This window comes from Netta rufina, assembly GCF_964035555.1.
Source record: "Netta rufina genome assembly, chromosome: 8".
Classification (NCBI taxonomy): Eukaryota; Metazoa; Chordata; class Aves; order Anseriformes; family Anatidae; genus Netta; species Netta rufina.
In genome coordinates, this window is record NC_140131.1 from 12,567,591 (window position 1) to 12,589,218 (window position 21,628).

General features: G+C 36.9%; 1 protein-coding gene across 1 annotated transcript in view; it reads right to left on the reverse strand.

Moving 5' to 3' along the window:
- LOC311211878 (vitellogenin-1-like) overlaps positions 1 to 10,532 on the reverse strand; it is a gene marked incomplete at both ends in the record, with an annotated part of 42,543 nt that extends 32,011 nt beyond the window's left edge. Inside the window, 9 exons of the mRNA XM_084290864.1 lie at positions 470 to 635; positions 749 to 906; positions 1,002 to 1,152; positions 3,855 to 4,006; positions 4,688 to 4,849; positions 7,038 to 7,289; positions 9,786 to 9,937; positions 10,161 to 10,181; positions 10,493 to 10,532. Coding sequence (XP_084146990.1) covers positions 470 to 635; positions 749 to 906; positions 1,002 to 1,152; positions 3,855 to 4,006; positions 4,688 to 4,849; positions 7,038 to 7,289; positions 9,786 to 9,937; positions 10,161 to 10,181; positions 10,493 to 10,532 — 1,254 coding nt within the window. The remainder of the gene's footprint in view (positions 1 to 469; positions 636 to 748; positions 907 to 1,001; positions 1,153 to 3,854; positions 4,007 to 4,687; positions 4,850 to 7,037; positions 7,290 to 9,785; positions 9,938 to 10,160; positions 10,182 to 10,492) is intronic.
- Between the last annotated feature and the right edge of the window lie 11,096 nt (positions 10,533 to 21,628).

Sequence of the window (21,628 nt, forward strand, 5' to 3'; positions counted from 1 at the left end):
TAAAAATGATTAAACCTCCTACATGGGCTCTACATTGGCATAATTCCCTTGATTTCAATAGATTTGCTCTGATTTATAACCATCCTGCCAGGCCAATCAGGACGAATACATGGATATAACAAATATGTATTTCTTACTCCCAGTCTTTGTAGACACTCTGTTAGAGATCCAATCTGATGTAACTATAAAGTACATTTGGACAAAGGAAGACTAGAAACCACTGTTTGCAACAATAACCTCTGTCACTGGGGGGTATTTCACTCTTTCTTTCCAGTTTTATTCTGGATTCATTTTTGCCCTTTTTTTTGCATTCTCCTCCCCTCAAGACACTCAGGAAATAAACTCCTTTCAGCTTCGCTAGAGGATATAAACCTTTATATTTTCAAAGCCTTTGCAATCTTGTCAAAGTAATAAACACAGCAGATGCTAAAATCAGTAAAGAGTGATTTGAGTGTTTAAAGAATCCTACTGTAGCTTCCTCCATCACATCCCGAGTTGGTGTGCTTGAGTGCAGAGCCACGAGCACTGATTGAGCCACTTCCCAGTTGGTGAGCTCCTGTTTCTCCATTTTATGCCTCAAGAACCTGAGTGCATGGTGACTGGCCACTGCAGGAAGTATATCCAAAAAGTAGCGCCTGGAATGTGAAAGGCAAGGACCATTTTCCAGATCTGTACTTGAACACAATAATTCCAGATGGCCTCCAACAGAGTTTATCAGTAGAAGATTCACTACTTGTATTGTCTGTACCTGTACGCTGGTCGATTTGAGAACCGTTTCCACACTGATTCATAATTCTCCTCATTTGCAGCACGGAAGAGGTGCATAAGCTTGAGGGCTTTGGCTGGTGCATCACTGGAAAGCTGTTCATATGTGGTCTCTACTAGGTCTTGCAGGCTTTCTTCTATCTGCAGGAAGATTAAAATGCATGAAGCTCACATGCTGTTTCCCACATGCACTGATTCTAATATCCAGCCAAAAGTCTGTCAGAGGCTAATTTTACCTGGCTTTCCACATCTTTTATTTTGAATAAGTGGATGGGAAGCTGAAGCAATTCACTGCCAAACTGGTACTGAAGTGACCCACGTTTTTGGAATTCTTTTGGTGGGACCTCTGCCATGTGCTTTTGCACATCAATCAAGGCAAGTTTCTGCCTGGAATTGAGGAAACCAGAGAGATAACATCACAAGATGCAGGGTACAAACTACAAACTGTTTCTACCTCTCCGCATTGCCATGCAGCTGCATTTTATTAAAGGCTTTGGTTATTGAGGGGTAAAGATATTTACAAACAGATGTCATTAGGACACGATGCTCAGAACTGTACTCTGAGAAGGTATTCATTTACCCAACAGGGCTCAGATCAGAGCCAGTCTTTCCTTCAACTGGAATAACACAGCTTGAGAATTCAGGGAAGAAGTGGGAGGTGAGAAGCTGTGGACTGAAGAAAATCACAGAAACTGTGTGTTGTGTCTTAAGAAGTAAATTAAGGATTAGGGAAAAATAACCGGTGGGAAAGTTTTTTTTTTTTTTTTTTTTTTTTCTTCCCAGAAATTATCACTTAATTTAAACCTTTTAAGATGTTCATAAAAGCTTTCACATGTCTGTGCCTCCTGGATGATTCAAAAGGAACTGAAAATTGTTAGATACAATAAGAAATGTTACAGTTTTTTATTTGCACTATTTCTATTTCCTCCCCATTTTGCCCAGCAAGCTGGGGGCTGCAGAAGATAAAAGGTTCTCATGAAGTTTCAAATTGGATTTCCCAAACAAAGAGGGACACAAATTCAGGATTACTCTTTGGAAAAGTACTAAAGTTTCTGGAAACTTTTCAAAGAGCACCAAACTCCTATCCTTTGTTATTTGGAATAATTCATATGAGAGACTGTCTTTGTAAACATTTGCTGTCTGTGCTCAATATTCATCTAAAGAGATGCATCCTGTGACACCAATTACATTTAAAATAGGTCATTTAGGACATTATAATAAAGTTAGGCATTTGTATTTAATAACTGAAAACATTCCAAAAGCAATATTGTTGTACTACACAGTATCTCAAAAATCTCTGTAGATAATTGGCTCGTTTATTTTGGAATCTCTATGATGAACTCCTGTATCACCTTTTATCTACTCCTTCTGTACATATTACAGATTGGCTGCAGAAAATATCGTATAACTACTTTCCAGACAAGCCACTAGAATTTGAATAGAAATAACTACAGAATCAGAAGAGATTTTTTTCTCTCTTAAAAGTTTATATAATATTGTTAAAAAGGCCTTTGGATCAGAAAGTATAATGTCAAGTACACTTTGGCAGATTTAACTCCCTTTTTGAAAATGTGATGGATCTATTATGTTCTCATCTTCATTGTTTTGGGAAGGGATATATCTTCCTAGAATAGATGGGAAAATGTTAGACTCCAAAAGGAAGAACAAATGAATACTAAAGATAGGATTTAAATGGTGAAACAAAAGTAAAACCTCTCTTGGCTTTAAAAGGTGCTGTAAGAGTCTTATGCTGAACAGGTCTGAAAAATCAACTCCAAATGTTTTAAGTCCTTGATGCTAGATTTTCTATTTATTTAACGCAGAGTGTATTGCAAAATTAACATCTGAAAACTAGTATGACACATCAGTATCTTCCCAGCTACCTCTGGCCCTTTCTTCTGGGCAATTCAAGAGATCATGCAAGAGAAAATGGGGAAGAATAAAGGTACTACTTCTGGGGGCTCTGTACCTGAAGAAGAATAGTAAGGATGACAGACTGTGTAGGCTTGCAGAGAGTGAGCTTAAATCAGCACTGGCCCCAGACTAATGATCACTCACAGCAGCCTATAATTTCATAAAAGTACCACAGCTGTATCCATCTTTACCTAGATTGCATGAGAGAATAAAGTTGCTTTCATCTTTACTGTACTTTTTTGTTTTGGTTAGCCAAACTGAAAATATTTATCATATAAATTAAGTTAATCGTTTTTTTATTGACATGAAATTTCTGATGTTGCAGTTTCCAAAAATGTATATTATACCAGTAGATTCTTACAGAAAATGGAGCAATGCAAGATTACAGCAGTTCAAGAGTGGGATTAAGGTATAACTTCTATACAGTGACATTCATTCATAAAATTATATTCAGTTGGGCTACCCTGTCTATCAGAGTTCTCTACTAAAGCAGGTAACAAAACCTTTCAATGGATTATTTTGATGCAGACAAATCAAAATAATTAAAACACTGAAAGTCTGGGATCTTGAGCAGAGGCTTAATTTCTTAGACAACTATGTTCTCATTTTGCCCCAAACTTGTTTAAAAATCACACATTTTTACATGTATTGTTCCCAATCTTTTTGCAATAAGAAACAATTTCCTATCAAGGAACAGTTTTGGTGCAAGATTTGCAAGCAGCCCACAGTACTTAGGAAGTATATCGGAATCCAAAGTCCTATCTAGCTTTCTTGTGAACTAGTCTCCAGGGTCTCTTACTGCATTATTATTTTCCAGGGAACTCTCTTTCAGTGAGTAACTGTCTTTCAAAGTATTTTACTGCAAATATATTAGTTCACAGTTTTTCAGATGGAATTACATTTGTTTTGGCTTTTATGACATAAATCAAATATCCTTGAGAAATAAAATAGTCAAACCCTGCCAAGTTTAGCTAACAAAATTTGGATAGTGATGTGCATGTTTCAGATTTACAACTAACAGTGAAGGTTGTTTTTATGAACTGTTTGGGGTTTTATGTAATTAAATACTGGCAAACAATAGACCGTGGAAGTAAAGGATTTATTTCAGTTATGGAGTTTGACCAGATTACTGAGATGCTGAGTTAGCTGCTGAATTGAAGACATATGTACAGTACCTTGCTTCCACTATAACATTTCCTCCTGTTATCTCATTGAATGGTGCAAACTGGTGTATTTCCTCGACATCAGCTTGTGTGATTACAGCTTCATTACGTGCATATTTAATTTTGTAATTGTAAGTAGCAGTTGCCTGGGAATTCTTGTTTCCCTTTATAATGAAAAAAAGTAACAAAGAACATAGAAAGTCATTTAACTTCTAAATTCTGTGCCTAGAAGCTATTACATCACCCACTTCAACCCACTTACTTTCCAGGGCTGTTTTGCTCATTGACCACATGAGCACTTGATGTGAATTCTGCCTGTACACTTCCATGGGAGAGGTCAGGCACGCTGCCTGGCTCCGTTTCTTTTACTGCTAGTAACACTGCTAAGTGTTAACTGTTTTTTCCTTTTCCCAAGTGTAAGTCATTGGTTATTGCCTTGGGAAGGAGAGACGCTTGCTGAGCAGAGCAGCAGTAAAAGCCACACAATTTATTATTTCAAATACAGGATTATAATAAGACACAGAAGTATCTATCCTGAATAGCAGAAACTGGATTTAGCTTTTTTTTTTTTTTTTGACATGATAATTAATTTATCAACTTATGTTGATAATTAATGGTTTCCAAGCCAGCCAGCTGAGGTATATGCATATTACACAACAGTCTGCATCACAGACCTCCGCTGCTCTGTGGATTTCATTTTCTTACAGGAAAAAAAAAGTCAATAAATATAACAGAACTGACTCTTCTCTCACTTTGGGTGTTACAAAACATCAGATAATGTGGATGCTAAATGGCTCTCTGCATATGAATATAAAATATGTAAACATGATACTGCTCTAATTTACCTGCTGGCAGGTCTGGCATGGATGAGCGTATGCTGAACCTGTGACCACTTGGACTTTCTCTTCACAGCTGTTCAGGTCCTTGGATTTGGTCACATAGACTAGGTTTGCTCTCTTGTTTTCTTGAATTGCATATGTTGTGTTACAAATACCTCCGATCCCAGCCTGGCAAAATAGAGATAGTGATTTTAGAAGTGTACTCCTCCACAAAGCTCCATCAATTCCTCACATGGACTCTACTGTTTAATTCTATATTTTCAAAATTCCTGATCGGAGTGCATGCTTTTTTATTCATTGTACTGTCTTGAAGGAAAAATGGGATGATCTGTACCTTCATTTCCTTTTTCCCTTTCATTTCCTTGTAACAGCTTACCAGTAAGCCAAACCAGACTTTCCCTGAGAGAACTAAAACATTTGAGAGCTTCCCTGAGACAAGATCTGAAGCCTGAGAAAAGATGGGTAGTGATTTCCAGTTAGAGCTGTTGATTATGAAATATGATTTGAGGAATATTAATAAAAAGTGCCAAAATAATGTGATCAGTCAGAATGAAATCTCAACAGCAAAGTATTTTAAGGTTGGAGACGACGTTCTGCCCTTAAAATTTGCTTTTATAGATAGCTTAAAAATGCCTATGGAACAGACCTTGGAATATCAGATGATCTGTCATGATACAAACAGCAAGAATTAAAAAGAATTTCAGGACAGCAGAGTTTTGATTGTGGGTTTTCTTGAGTGTGCAGTTTTAGCTCAGATCTGCAATAATATTTCAAGCATATATATTTATAAGAGCTCTTAAATCTCCTTCAGTCAGTGAGGAGATTTTGGAGAGGAAAATATTTGATTGCATTTTAGGAGGAAGGGTTATTTTCATGATTTTTTTATTGTTATTGATAGCATAGCCACTCCAGAGAGCAGCTCTGGGCTATGTCAGAACAGCAAAATGCTCATGTGATGGTTGCAAGGCAAGTCATATCCACTCTATCTTTAATTTAACAGCATTCCTGAAGACACAGTGGCTCTGGTAAGGGCTAGGAATATGAACCCACATGCAGGCTTTCCAAAAGACTTGTACTCTGCAGATACAGGTGTGGGGCTCCTCTGCAGACTTCAGGGTGAGGTAGAGACATTTAAATTTAAAGGGGAATGTGGCTTGGTGGGATGAGTTAGCCTTATGCATTACTGGACTTGTAGGGTTATTTAATTCACATCTAGCTCAGATATCTTTGCCCTACACCCTGTAGGCTGTGAAGCAGACTTGCTCAGCTTAGTCCTTTAAACCTGTGTGCAGCTCATATTTGGAGACTAATAATGCTTATCTTCCTTTACAGAGAGAGTTGAGATTGTCAAGCAAGTGTGCCAATGCTCATTAATCAGTTGCTGCCTGAGAAAAGCAAAGAAAACTTGGAAACAATTTTAGGAGGCAAAGTTACATATATAGCTCAGCTATGAGAATGGGACATATTACTAACTGAATTAGAAAGAATGAAGATGTAAAACTAGATATGAGAAAATAGAGCTGCAGAACATGCGACACCACCACCTGGGTTTTTATGTGCAACAAGCAGCATGATATTAAATCATGCAGTTCCTTTCTGAGAAAGAGCTCCACTTACATAAAAATACATTTAAAAAAAATTAGTTATTCTGGTCTGCATTTGCAATAAAAATAACATGAAAGTATAATAATTTCAAGGTTTTTGCTGATCTCTGAATCAAATGTAGTCTAATCAATGTAAATACGGTTTTGGAAAAGCCAAACACATTGTAATTTCTATGGCGAATAGTAATATCAGATGATTTACCTCGACTAAGATATTAAAACCTGAAAAACAGTGGAAATTCCAACAGAGCATCAACTGCAGCTGTCAAATCTATTACAGTAATATCATAGCATATGTACTGTTTTCCTTTTAAAAGAGGAGCTAGAAGATATTAAAGTATATATGATTGGTTAAAAAGTCAAATTGCTGTTATTTTAGCTTTAATCTTGTGTTGCAAAGTTTAAGCCTGTTTTAATACAGTAGTCAAATTTTACATAAGCTTCAGCTTTCACAGGAATTTACTTTTCTTAGAATTGCAAGCCAGAGTTTGTAAGGGTCTAATACTGCAAATGCATTTTCTGAAATACTTTGATCAATCAGATTAAAAATCTACTGTTCTGTCTTCCTGTTTAGCTACAGCTCCATCAAATATTGTTCCATAAGAATAACCAAATGGTTATTACCCTAGCTTAGGTGTTTCTTGGTATTGAAGTTTTTATCAGGGATGAATTCAGAAAATATAGTAGAAAAATCTGAAAATAAGGCTTATTTATTTGTATAGCAACCACAATGGCCAAGATAAAATGCTCACCTCCTGTAAACTGTATGAATGCTGCATCTTCTTCATACTGAGTTCCAGCATGTTCAGAATCCCTCTGTAGATATTCAGACTGTCATCTGAGACAGAATCAGGAGCCATGAGGTTTCCAACGTGGCCATTGCTATACTCAAACTTGATGGGATTACTAAGTTGTCCAGTTAGTGCCTGAGTCAGTTTCAGCGATCGAGAGAATGAACTTGTAGGCCAGATGCCATTGTACTCTGCTGCTTCGATCGAGTGAATCTAGAACAAAAGGGGGAATATAATTCCTCTTTAACTTTTTCATTTTTTTTTTCAACACATGTAAGCAACTAGAGTTTTACTCACTTCAAAAATACACATTTAAATAACATAAATTCTCTTCAGAGGGAAAACTTGCAGTTGTCATTTAACACAGTTCATACAAATATACATATTTTTTATATATAAAAGGAAAGAGAGTAATGCAAATGACTGTGACATTTCCACAGTCACTGCACTCTGTTCTGTTTCAGAGATAATCCATATTGCCAAAGGTTGACTTGTATGAAGAAATGAGCCAGAAAAGAACTGCATGAATCAGGTTGCTACCCAAAAGTAGTATGGAAGATCTGCAGGAAATTGCAGGAGAAAGTTAATGTTGCATAAAGCATCATTAACTCCTGTTGTGAACTCTGTCGTCTCTCTTGCTGGGGTCACAGAGCACAGACAGCAGTCAGAAACTAATAACAACATGGCTGCTGGGCCAGCCAGATAGTCATAATTAGTTTGAGCAGTGGATAGCAGATTACAAAAATTGTCTTTCCCTACATGTTTTGCAGTGGTGCACAAGAGCCGAAGGCTCAGGCACTGGCCCAAACCCTGCTCCACACATCATGCTCTAGCTTCAACGTGGGGCACATCCAAGCAAGTGGAAAGTTGTGCTAAACTGTGCATAACTTGAATGATTTCTACCCCATGGGAATGGGGCATGTTTAGCTTGGTTTCTCAGAGGACTCTTTCCTCCTATAGATTTTGACAATTTAAAGAGACTCATCTCTGACACTTTAGGCTGGCAATATGATGCAAGATGCGATTTAATTTCTCAAAAAGCCACACAAAGTAAATCCTCATACAGCAAATCGTCAGAGACTGCACTTTCATATTTATTTTTGTTATTGGTGGAGATCACTGCCAACTCCAGTAACTGAAGTTTACAGAGGAGGCTGTTACAGAGCAAATCCCTCATGCTGCCTCTTGGACATGCTTCTGGCATATTGCATTTGGGCAGGTTTGAGACTGCTCTGCAGGGTCAGCAGGCAGTAGTTTTCCTGAGCCCTCAGGGTCCAGGCAGGACTTACGCTGTCTGCTCAGTTTTGAATACAGCTGGCAATTCCTACTTGTGCGTTTGCGATGAAAAAAATTGTCAGCTGGAAACTGCCCAGGGACCACAGCTTTTTACTTAGGCTGAATATGAACTAGTAGGCTACAGATGAAAGATTAATTCCCTGAACCATCCCTCCAAACTGTCTGATTTAAATATAACAGCAGCAAAATAAACTTCTCCAGGAGCAGAAGGGAATAAATGTATTGTTACCTTTCACTTAGGACTTGCCCCAAAATCTTGTGCTTTTTTTTTTTTCTTTTCTTCCTTTCTCCCTTTCTTACTAGTAAGTATTTATATTTGAAACTGAAACTTTTTCACAAATGCTCTAGGGCAGGTGAACCAGTGTTGGAAGGTATTAGGGAACAGGAGTCAATTTCTGGTGAAGACTCACCCCATCATACCAAGAGCCATTTCAACATGTGTTCTTGTCCTGGCCATGGGGCGAGGATAAGAATTCTGCTTGCTCTGTGCCAGGGAAGTCTTCTACTCACCAGTACAGATATGTGACCCTTAATTCCTTTTTTTTTTTAAAAAAAAAAAACAAAACAAAACAACAAAACAAAAAAAAAAAATCCAGCTATTTGCAAAGGTCATGGAAAAACAATGTTTCCTGTCTAGCTCTATTATAATTTGAATTTATAAAAATACCTAGTACCAGAAGGGTAATTCAGTCTGAAAGGCTACAACATTTGCAAGCATTTATCAGACAGTCACCAGTCTTTTTAATCTGCAGTTTTTCAATTTGCCCAATAAAAGCTTTTAAAAAGATCATTTTTCTTCCACATACACAGAAGACTAAGTAGAATTTGTGTAAAGCAATTGAGGGGGGTGTTTCAATACATTCATTAGAAACTCGTATAGGCTTCTGTTAAAGGCAAAAGTGTTTCTCACATAATCAGAACTCTTAGTAATTACTCAGCATGCAGTAAAAATATACAATTGAGGATGACAAAGGATGTCATTTGGGACCCTGCAGAAAAAGAAGCTACCAGATGACATTAATTATGCTAAATATTGAATCACATCCAGCTACTGTGGCGTGTTTTATTGCCTTTCGTTTGCTGGTTACGAAATCAGTTGATTAAATAATCCTAGGTTGTACAGTTTGGAACAATTGGATTGATCCAGTAATAAATTATTGTGCATTTCAAATTACATTCCATTGTCTCCCTGACCACAAAGCAGAAGAAATCCTTCAAACCCAAGGTTGGCTTGAGCTGAGAATTACCTGGCAAAGTGCAAATAGAATTTAAGGCACTGCATAAAAAAATAATAGTGTTAGTTACATTCTGCCTGAGTAAGCACAATATATGATGAAACTTAGTTGTTTCCCAAAAGCTTAAAAAAAAAATATGAAGAGAATTTTACCTTTCAAATTGAATACATTTTCTTACCCTAATAAGACAAAGTTTTGGCCCAATACCACTAATTTCCACTTTACTTTTTATTCTTATTCCAGCTCTTGCAAGTCCTTTCTCTGGAAGTCCACTGAGAAGTATACTTTCATGGTTATATGTATAAACCTTGTTTTCATTGAAATCGGGTTCTGCAAAGAAATGTTTCCCATAAAATGTTACAGAGATTGTATAGAACATATTAAGATAACTGTATTAAAATGTATGGAACAAAAAAGATGAATTTGTTCATTTTTTTACTGTACCTAAAGAAAATTAGCTGTTGTAAAATTGTATTAAACATTGATATACTTTTCAGATTCTATTTTGAATTCACTCATTATAATTATAGTAGCTGATAGGAAAATTACTTACGGTAATTAAGATGCTGGCTCCCTGAAAGAGAAGGAAAAGAAAAAGAGTAATGAAATGAGAAAGCAAAAATAACCCAAAATGTTAATGTATTTTAGTATGAAAGACTATATTTCACCTTGTTCGTATGGTATAACACTTTCCAATTAATTTTACTTGTAACTCAACATATACACAAAAGTTTCTTTTTATCAAACAACAAAAAATTTGCCATAAAATCATTTTCTAAATAAAATTTTTAAAGCTAATTTTTGTAAGTGAACTGTACTTAGATTCTGAAACCTCTTCCTGAATCTGTTATTCAGGAAGTTCATCAAAGCAGGTAAGTTACTTACCCACCAGGGTTAAAAGCAGGGTTAATATCAAGCCCCTCATGATGGGGATAAAGTAAAGGTGAACATGCTGGGTTCCCTTTTATAAAGGCATGTGCTATCACATGCCCCTTTTGGCAAGTTGATTTGACAAATAACTGCATTTTAGAAGGTGTATTGATCAATCAAAAAATAAACATCTCTGAGGGCAAGAATGCTGACAACTTCAAATCACCTCATTATTTCAACTAACTTTCTATGTGAAACAGAAATTTTGTTTTTGGAATATCTTACTTTTTTTTTTTTTTTTTTTGTCATGTAGTTAATAGTTAATAAAAGAATGAATAAAATACAATATTAAATCAAAATAGTTCCTTAATATAACTTTCTCCAGTCTTAACTTTGATGTCCTGATATTTTTTACTTGCTAAGGATCACATTTTTGGAGACACACCTTGCTCTGTCACATTGAACATCTACTTTTAGAGAAGAGTTTGTAATTGATTTTATAGATTTAGGATTGAGATAGCTCTAGGCTCATAGTCATGAAATGAGAAATGGTCTTTCCACAGTACCTACCACAGCTCTTTTTGCAAGTGTTGCTTCCTGCTTACACCTGGGAAAACAGATCTTCAGTGTAACTTCACATTAGCTTCTAGCTAATGGTCAAAATTTGTACTATAAATAACAACAAGAGGGAAGACAATTTCTTTTGTTTATAAGAAGAATGCAATAAAACAGGAGGTACATTTCTGGAAGCAGGTCAGAGAAGTGGAAGCCTCAAGTTCTCATGATTTCTCTGTGGCCTTTGGCTGCTGAGTCTCTGGGGAAAATGCATCCAAAACTTCCCACTTGTAGCCGCAGCATTTAGACCAATCCTTAGCAAAGTTAATTCAGGAGTGAGTTCCCTCCCTAACCTAAGTTATACACATTTATTAAAGTGTTTAACATTTACTTTGAATTTAAGCTTGTCTTCTGATCAAATGTTAAATTAAATATCATGTAAAACCCACATGGTTACGAGGGTTATTGAGGGGACAGGAGAGCTCAGGAATGTATATCTGCTATTTCCTCGAGGCTGTGAAAGGTATAACATCCATGCAAGTAATGCACATCATCAGGAACTCTATCCTCCAAAAGGAGAACAAGGTTTTCTCAGCTTTTGCTATTCATCTGGGAGGAGAAGTGTGAAACCTGAGTTCAGGTCCTGAGGCCTATACCACCAGAGCCTGAGAAAATGCTTAATGCAGTTCCCATCTAACAGTCTCTTTACTGTATTACTTCATTTACTTGGAGTGATGCCACCTGACTGAGGAATAAAGAAGTGATTATTGTGGTGCCAGTGCACCTGAGCTGTGGCTGTGATGGGAAGTAATGTGGCCATATGCTAGGCCCCTTGCTTGCTGCAGCCCCACTAGCAGCATGCAGCTAAGAGGAGTGAGGTCTGCCTTGCCTGGGGACCTTCTCTGCTGACAGCATCAGAAATCCTGAGTTTTTATATAGCAACTTTCTTCCACAAAGGGAAAATGCATATCTGGATGAGTAATCAGATCTTCCATGAAAGGAAATGTGTGTCTAAAAAAATATTGAAAAATATAAGATAGACATATGAACTGTTACAAGAGATTAATAATTGGTGTGTTCCTTCGCCATGGGTTTAGATGGTGAAAAATTAAGTGCACATGGCTTTTCCCTCATGTTTTCCTTCAGGGTGCTAACTAACAGCCCTGGCTTCTCAGTGTGTGAGAGACGATGAGACACACTGTGCTTGCAGGCCCTGTGAAATCCAGCAGCATACCTTGGCTGGCATATATGCACTGTCAAATATAGTTAGAAATGCCTTATAAAAAAGCTGGGCTGCTTGCAGCCAGAATGGAAATAAACGCACCACAGCAGCGCAGTGTGTGCACACCTCCCTGCTTCAGTCACCCTGCTTGTCAGCACTGCTCGTCATGCTGCAACCTGGCCTCTGCACAGCACTGGGTTAGCATGCTCAGCTGGCCATGTTTCCATGTTATGGAGCAGAGAAACTACGTAAGTGAGACCAGTAATTTAAACTATATTATTAGCAACATGTTGAAATAATGATTAAGGGACACACATTTTAATATGGAGTTATAACATTTTTCAATTTTAATAAAAGGCTTCATAATTGAGACATAATGTGAATAGTTTTATTCTAACTGGATACTGAAAATATTGCATTTCTCTTTTCTAATGGGAATGACTGTAGGAGTCTAAGCTTGCAATCAGTATGTAGATACCTGATTACTAGACAGTTAGCTAAAATAATTAATATTGTGCAGGCTGCTGTGTTTTCATCTGCAACACGTCTTCTCTGTTTTGAATAACCTCTCTCTACCTAGCTTTTTCTGCTTGGGGGTTAGGAAAAAGTGATTTCAAAATCGTTGCATCCATTATTACTTAAAAGGGGCAACCTAATAAATTCAGTAAGTGGAGAGGACATAGCTAGTATCTGAGGGTCACAGCACTGGCCTCTAATCCTTTCTCCAAAGGAGACACATCTTTCCACCTAGCTCCGAGGGCAGAAACAGGCCATCTGTCACTTTAAGAAAATGGATAAAAAGAGGAAAGGTGAGAGCTACACTTTTTAAAGCCAGTATGTTTTTTCTTAAACATTCAAAACATTATGATAGTGAGCAAGAAAATGAAGGAAAATAAATAAAATACAATTAATCAGGACCTCCATAAGCAAATGCTGTTTACTTTAGTTGCTGAGGAAGGAACCTTATTATGGGCATGATCTTTACATACAACCTATGTCTTTTTTCTTTTAAAGATATAAGCAGTGAAGATAAGTATTTCTTAAAAAGTGATGTGAAATATCTTGGGATTTTTTAATTTTCGAGGGAAGAGAGCATATGGCATTGAGTGTTAGAGAATGCATGATGGCTGTATAAGGGCTGCAGTAAGATGAGGTAGGCTGCTTTGAATTTACAGGGCACTTGCACCATAAATGAAACATGAATACAGGCTAATTAACCTGATTAGAGCTATTGCTGCTACACTGCAATTGTCTTTACATAACACATTCTGCCTCAGTAACAGAGTCTTATTATCTGCTGTTGTACTGCTGCCGATAGCTCTGCACTCTCCTTGTTCTGTATTCATGTTGCTGAATTATGGTGCAGTGATGCCATTTCCATCCTGCTAATATATAGCGTACCAACAAAGCAGGGATTAACAAAACAGCTCCCAAGCAACCATAGCAGGTTAAAATAGACATAATCAGTTGGCTAAGCTGAGTGATTTTTAGTTTTCAGTTTTCCTCATTTCTAAAGATGAAGAAGCCTTACTTAATATATATATACATATATAAAATCCCACTTGTTTCATATTTAACATTAACTCATTGATTTTTTTTTTTTTATTTTCCAAAATATTCAGCATTTGCTATTGTAGCACAGCCTCCAATATAATGTTTGATATTCTCTCCAGAGACTCTGGACAGTGCCTAATGAATAAGAATGTGTTCTGGGTTGGGCTAAATTGCCATATGCTGATTCTAGTACATTCACAAAGGGATTCTGTTACACTAGCTTGCTTTAAAAGGTGCTTTTTTTTATTACTATTTTCTCTTTTCACCCCCACTTCCATTCCTTTAACTGGAAAGAAACCAACAGGCCTAATTCCCTGATGTTACCCCAGTTTGATGCTGGCACATCACCAATGGAGTGATAGCTATGGGAATCAGATATGATGTTTGCAAAATGAAAGAGGTAGAAATGCTATTTATGTTTCGTATAGCTGTTGGGGTATGCATGGTTTGAAAGATGTTGCTGATCTAGTATTGTTGTAAATTGTTTTTTTAAATAAGTTTGTTTTACTTTAATACATGCTGTTAGACCAAAGACATGTTTTTGTACATTTCAATGAACTTGTCAGTGCGATTGTTCCTGATGTCTAGCCTGTCATTTCCAGAGCAAAGAATGAATGTGAGAAAAAGAGAGGAAGTGTGGAATCAATCTCTGACTGTCTCAATCTGAAAACCAATTGTTTTTATATAACTTAGCTCTACGAAGTTGTTCAAAGGGTTTTAATTTCATTTAAATACAAAAAACACATTCTGAAGTCTAGTGGTCCACTCTCATTGCTATCATCATTGGCTCATCAGCTGGCATACTGATTAAGCAGCCTCAGGATTTTTCTCCCCCTTTCCGTATATACTATTTCCCAAGTCATTTAGTAAGGTTAAATGTCAGACCACTTGTCATCTGAGATTTGAGTCACGTCATATCTGAGGACTGGTGTTTGCTATGTAATTCTATTACACTAGAAGATAATTTTTCCAAGTTTATCTTAACCCTAACTTAGACTTCATGGTCACACAGTGATTAGATTCAGTGGCATTGGTCATGACGGGAAATCAGGTAGCCCTGAAATTTAGCCCTATCATGTCTCCACCTCAGTCAATTTGGGGATGAAATGGTGACTGCATAAATTGGACACTGGAGAACTCTGTGTTCTGTGTTATACATTGTTTGCCTATAGGCTGAGGTACTGCTTATTATTGCATGCTTGGTTGGAGCTACCATGGCTAATTCAGAAAAAAAAAAAAAAAAACTTGTAGAAAGTTTATTCCAATGTACTTTGACTGTATAAAACATCACAGAGAGGTGAGGAGGACCCAGGCCATCCTGTGTACTGTAGGATGGACTGCAGGAAGAAGTTTAACCTGGTTCAGCAAGGACTCAGCAGCAACCCTTTTGCAGGAGGTGCTGGGAGTATATGAATTATAGACTTGTTGCCACCTCAGAAAAAAGCCTGCTATCCTCTATAATCCTTTGTGAGGATCCTTTTCTGTTCTCTGATGAACAAGACCTTAGTCATTTGTGGGAGAGCCTTAGGAACAACACAATTCTCAAGACATTCTGTTTCTTTAGACCAAGACAAGTATATTAGAGGTAGAGAACTTCAGACTCTCCTAAGAAAAGAACTGGGCTTTTATTATATATATATATTTAAAGTGTGGAGTTGTACAAATATATACGAGTCCTCAAAAATGGGACTTATTTTGTGGTTCCATCCAAAATGCATATCATTCTTTATGAAAAATAAAGGATTTGTTTTCCCCAGAAGCCAATATTCTCAGGTATAATGATTATTTTTTAATGTTTTTTAGACCTTTACCTTAGCATTATATTCCCTTATACCACAAAGCCACGGCAAGAGTATAGATATAGATAGATATAGATCATCACTTTCTAGTGTTAGATTGTCTAGTAAGTTTATGATATCAGGAGGAAGCTTAGTATGAACTTATTCTCAGTACAGAATATACGAAGAGTGTGATACCTCTATCTTCACAGCACTGGGTCACTGTGACATTAGGTCACATGGGTCAGATAAGATAAGCAGTATATTATGCTCTGCCAGTTCAAACAACAGACATTGACTTTACCCTCACAAAAAAAAAAAAAAAAAAAAAAAAAGCAAAATCATGTACCAGTATTTAATCAATTACTTTGACTTCCAAAGATTAAAGGGTCTAACCATATAAAAATAATAACAGAGTTTGGTTTTTAAGTTAATGTGAAAGTTAGTTCAGGAATAAATTGAGCACCGTATGTTTCATTACTTTGAAGGAAAGTTGCTAAATTATTGTTCACTGTATAGTACGTATTAATCATAATCCCGTTTTCTGTATAAGACAGTTACAGTTTAAAATACTAAATGGAACACTGATGTTTGTATCTGCTTATTAAGCAAGTGTAGACCCTCAACAGTGCTATGTTTCCACATTGCCTGCGAACATCAGAGGATAAACTAACACTTGAACAAACCTTTGGCTAAGACTATGAAGAATTAGTTTCTTTACCCCCAATATAAATAATGAAGGTTGACAAATTCCTACATTGAGGAGAGGTGTGATCTGGATACAGATCCAGGTCTGCAATTTATAGCTGTCTGGTGCCTTATGCTCTTAAACAATTGCATTTTCACCCTTCTTGCAGAAAATTTCTTACCCATTTGGCTGGGCACAATTTTAACTTCTTATGATAGATAAAGACTGCCTTTTGCTGCAGGAAGCATTTAGCACAGTCAGAATGCCATGAATGCTGTTCTCCAGCACTGTGTGTGCAGCCTTAATGAGTAACTGCTCAAATTCTATTTTCAAGGCTTTTTAGTCTGAATACAGGCAAAAGTTAAAGGTAGACTCTGGCTGACTACGCTCCCTACCCCACAATGAAGTTTTTCACTCAGTTTAACTGGAGCTATATCTACTATATACTGACACTAATTTGCTCTTTGAGCAATCTCTGCAACTTTAGTGCAAACATTCAAGGAATTAAATAGTTCTTAACACAAGTAGGATTTGAAAAATCTGCTCTATCATATGCACCTCTCAGACCATTTTTGAATAGTTCTTTAAGGCTTTATAACAGAAACCGATCAATTTATTAAGTATTTATTTATTTGTATATTTACTGTAAGACCAAAAATCATTTCCCTTTGATCATCTCACCATTTAAAGAAAACACTGAGAACATAATTATTCTCTATATATTTTATATATATTCTCTATAATTTAATTATCTGTATATTTATATATTCTCTATAATTTAATTTTCAAGAAATTCCTGTATGGATCACCAAACAATGTTGCTCTGAAAACTGAAAAATGAAATAATTATCCAATTCTTTAATTCTTCAGGGAAGGCAATAGAATTAAGACAGACAGCTAGATTCCATAGGTGTTTCCTACATTTTTTTTCTTGTTGGCGTTTCTTTCTCTTCTGACAATTTATTTTGTGATTCATTCATTCACAGGTTGAGTTTCTTCTGTGATAAACTGATGTAGCTCAGTCAAATTACATGGAATTGGATCAGTTTACCCCAGCTGAGTATCCAACTCAATATTTTTAATTATTTAATGCAGAAATGTGTTGGTTGATGCTACCTTCTTATTTTTCTAGAAGATTTCGAACAACAACTAAATTTCTTTAAATTAGTTAGTAGTATCCCATAATTGTTCCAGAGTACTCATGCTAAAAAACATAGAGCAATGTAGTTGCTACCTCATACATGCTTCCAACATTCATAACATTTGTGCTTTTTTTTCCCCAGAATTTTTGGACACTGACACTAGTAACAAGGAGTGAAAGAACTAAAAGCAAACAGAAACTAAGTGTCCTCTTTGTTTAAAGACCGATTTAAGACCTTTTCTAGAGATAATAAAACTATTTGGTTTCAGAGTTCTGCAGGTTTTCTGAAGTGAATTAGTCCTTTACCATTTGTAAAGGACTAATTTGCCACTAGTGCACCTAAAAATACATATAGAGTATAAACTTCTAATAAATATATGCATTAAAAATACATATATATTTTAATTCCTAACAAGTTGTACAAATGTCCTGTACCACTTACAGTCTTTGTCAGACCACCACTGGCAACCAGTGCAAATGCCTCTGGCTCCAATCTCACATTCAGGTAAAGCAGAACTGACTATTAACACAGACTTTTCCATATGTTAAAAAGCTCAAATCTTTTTCTCAGTAAAACTATTACTCATAAGTAACAATAAATAAATAAATAAACAAAAATCTGGACATGTTTAGGTTCTACAGACAGCTCCTGGGTTTTCTGTAGTAGTAGCGTGCTCAAGCCATTGTTCTAATATGATAGTGGTGCCATTGTTGAACCTGGAGTCAAAAGATGCTATCATTTTAGGTAGAAGTGTTGATACTAAATAATTCAGTGTCTTTCTGGAAGGTAGCAGCCCTAACCTTTCAGCTCTCCTCACCAAGCAATCTACAAAGAAATGTTGCCAGGAGAAGCTACGGAGGAGTGTGGGAACAGCTCATCTTCCAGGCATAAAAGTAACTGCTAGTAACAACAAAGGGAAATTAAAATATGAGATATACATCTGTAAAAGAAAATATGCTCTACATGAAAGCACATCAGCAGCTCCATCCTTAAATTTCCACTCACCCAACATGTTGGGAAATGTATAGAAAAAGATAAAAGAGAGTGACAGCAGTGCATGTACCAAGACTTAGGCAATGTCTGAAGAGAAAGTAACAAATGCTCTGTCTTAATGAAGCATGGAATAGAAACTGATCTTGGAGTACAGTTGAAAAGCCAGACCAGTCACCTGGGAAACAAGAAAAAAGGCAAAACAAGCAAGTAGTCTCAAGCCTCACAAAACATTCATGAAATAAATCTACCACATACTTGCAAGTTAGTGGCTAATAGTCTCCAAAATTATAGAACTGTCTATGCTAAATGTAGGCATACTACCACAGGTACATAAGCCAACCTTAACATCAAAGACGATAATTACTGAAACATCACGCTCAAAGTATATAAAAAGAACATTAAATGTATTTCTAGAGATATTTTTCCAACTGCAAGGAGCATGTGATGGGTTTGAAATAATCTGCCTTTTCATCCTGAAGTTGCAGCAAATGGGAGTTTTTTTGTCAATTAATGAGTAAATTGCCTCTTCCTTGCAGGAAGGGTGAACCCTGTGGACAGATTTTCAAAATGCACCTGGATTAAGCCCATGGACATCTAGCTGTGAGAAATAAGGTGCCAAAGACAACCAACAAAGGCAAATCAGGGCAGCATAGGAAGGACAGTCACTGAAGTTGGCCTGAGCTGCCTACAATGGCATGGTTGCACAAGGGGCAAGGAGAAGACATTCAGCAATGGTATGAAAGGACAAGTTCTGTGAAGCAGCCATTTTTTTCCAAGAGTACTCCCCTACCCTACCCTGGGAGATAATGGGAGCACACATCACTGAAGAGCAGGAGACACAGGAAGCTGACAACAGTTTCAGATTGATCTGGACAGAGGGAGGGAATAGATGCCAGCCTTCCCAGGGAGGGATGCATTCGATTTCTCATCATAGCACTTTGCACACACTGACACTCATTTTGCCCTGGAGCTTTATAAGATCTTTGACCCAAGACAAGTGCTTCTGTCCCACTAATTATGCTTAATTGGAAACCTATGGTTTTTAGAGAGACTCTTTGGTGTTCTGAATAGGCAGATGGAAAAAAATATGAGGAAAAAGGGGATTTCAAATGAAACACCCAGGTGTTATTTTGTCTGTTTTATTACTTCAATATTAAGTAGTTTATTTTTGGCTCTCTGTCTTAGGGGAAAAATGTTTTGAATTTACCTTTGTAAACAAAAGAATAGGGAGATATTTTAGACAATTTTAATAAATACACTACTCTGGAAACAAATGAGAATAATTTGAAGCTACACAATAAAAAGAAAAGATATATATAGAAAATGCTATTTTTCCCTTTTGAAACCCATTTAAAAAAAACATTTAAAATTCTTCAGATGAGCAGGCTGGAAAAGGTGTCTACTCTAGTCTCTTATCTGAAGCCAGGAGCAAGTGCACAATGCAGAAAAAAAGGAATCAAGAATAAACTTTTCTCCATTTGATCCTTCCCTGGGTCCTTCAGAACAATATAAGAGAGCTTCAGGTATTTTCTTCTTCTTAATCTTGCACTTCTGGAAGATGCCTGAATTTCGTATATTCTGCTTTTCCCAGTTGGGTTTTCTCTCTTATCTGGAAAAGTTATTCTAATGTCTCTTACCGTTTTCAGCCTCTCTCTTGCTTTGTGGCATTACAGACACAGTTACTCTGTATCCCAAACTCAAAGCTGAATGAGAAGCCCACTACAACAATACCCCTCAGATGGTTCCTTGATCTCTCAAACAGCCCATGCTGTAGTTCTCTAAACCTCTCAGTAATTTACATTGCTTCATGGGGACTTAGACTCTACTAACAACGAAGAAGACTGAATAAAACTGAGTACTCCGCTTAGCAGTCCAGAGAGTGGAAAGGGAGCTGCATTTAAGCCATCCTTTAGGTGTACTGCATCCTCCTGTGGTGCCCTGACTATGCCACTGTCACAAAATCAGACTGCAACCTTGTCCATTCCCACCCCCTGCTTTACATACATAAAGGTCTGGGAGGCACCGTCTTCCCAAACCTCTCCCAAAACTGTTATTGTGTTTATGGTGGGCATTGGTAATAAACAAACAAGAAAAAAAAAGCACAACAAAAGTTGCAGTCATTTGTATAAAATATTCTATTCCTTCTTTGCGTGTATGGTATGCTGATTACCATGTATGTTAATGGCTCCATTGCAAAATGTAAATGTTCATCACTAGAAATATGCTGTATTGTCCCACAGGGACTCTGAAAGGGAAAAAGCCTAGCTTCACCTCATCACTACAAAACAAGGGATTGAGAGAGAGGGAGAAACCGCAAACACATGAGACAGCAGTCCAAGCACCTGATTCCCTTGCAGCAATGTTGCTGGCAGTAATTCATATGCTGTGTTGGGAGGAAGGAGCTCCAAACAGGGATGCAAAGGAAGAGGAAAGAATGCTGACTTCTGTGCTCCAAGTGCTTCAGTCTTACAAATAAATGTTGCTGTTTGTTTGTGAAGTACAAGAGACAGCAACACTTAAGGTATATCTGCTTGAAGGAGGTTAACAGGGAAGCTCTCTCTCTCCACATTTCTGTTTCATTCTCTATTTCATTAGGTAAGAACTCTCCAGCAACAGTTTACCTTAACCTCATTAACAGTCTCTGACAACTGCTTTCTCTCCAGCTTCAGTTCCCCCAAATGTTCATGATCAAGAAAGACACAGTTCACAGTTTTCTCTTCCTTGATTTTTTTTTCCCCTTATGAAAGCCTGCAGTATGTAATGAACGATTGCTGCCAGGAGCACACTGCAAAGTGTCTATGTGACGATTATGTGAGAGGTTCATAGTCTTTCACATTCCATAGTGTAGAAGTGAGCCTTTGGGGCACCTCAAAAAGTTTTAAAACACTTGATTTCATTCAGGGAAGAATCAAAGAGTTTCAGTAGAAGAAATTGTCTTTACACACATAAAAAATGAAGGTTTCTAAAGGGATCTTTTAGTTAGATGACAGAAAACCTGCATTTTGTAATACCGCAGGGGTTCTTTTAATAAGTGACTGAAAAGTTCCATTTGACAAGTTAAACCTTGAATTTTTTTTCATACTTATTATAGCCAAGGAGGTGCTAACCTAATACAATGGGCAAAGGAGTGTTATCACAATACAATAGACCAGACAGAGTTAGTACAATACTGGGCAATAAGGGATCTCACTATAATGAGTGAGAGAAGCAGTGTCTGCA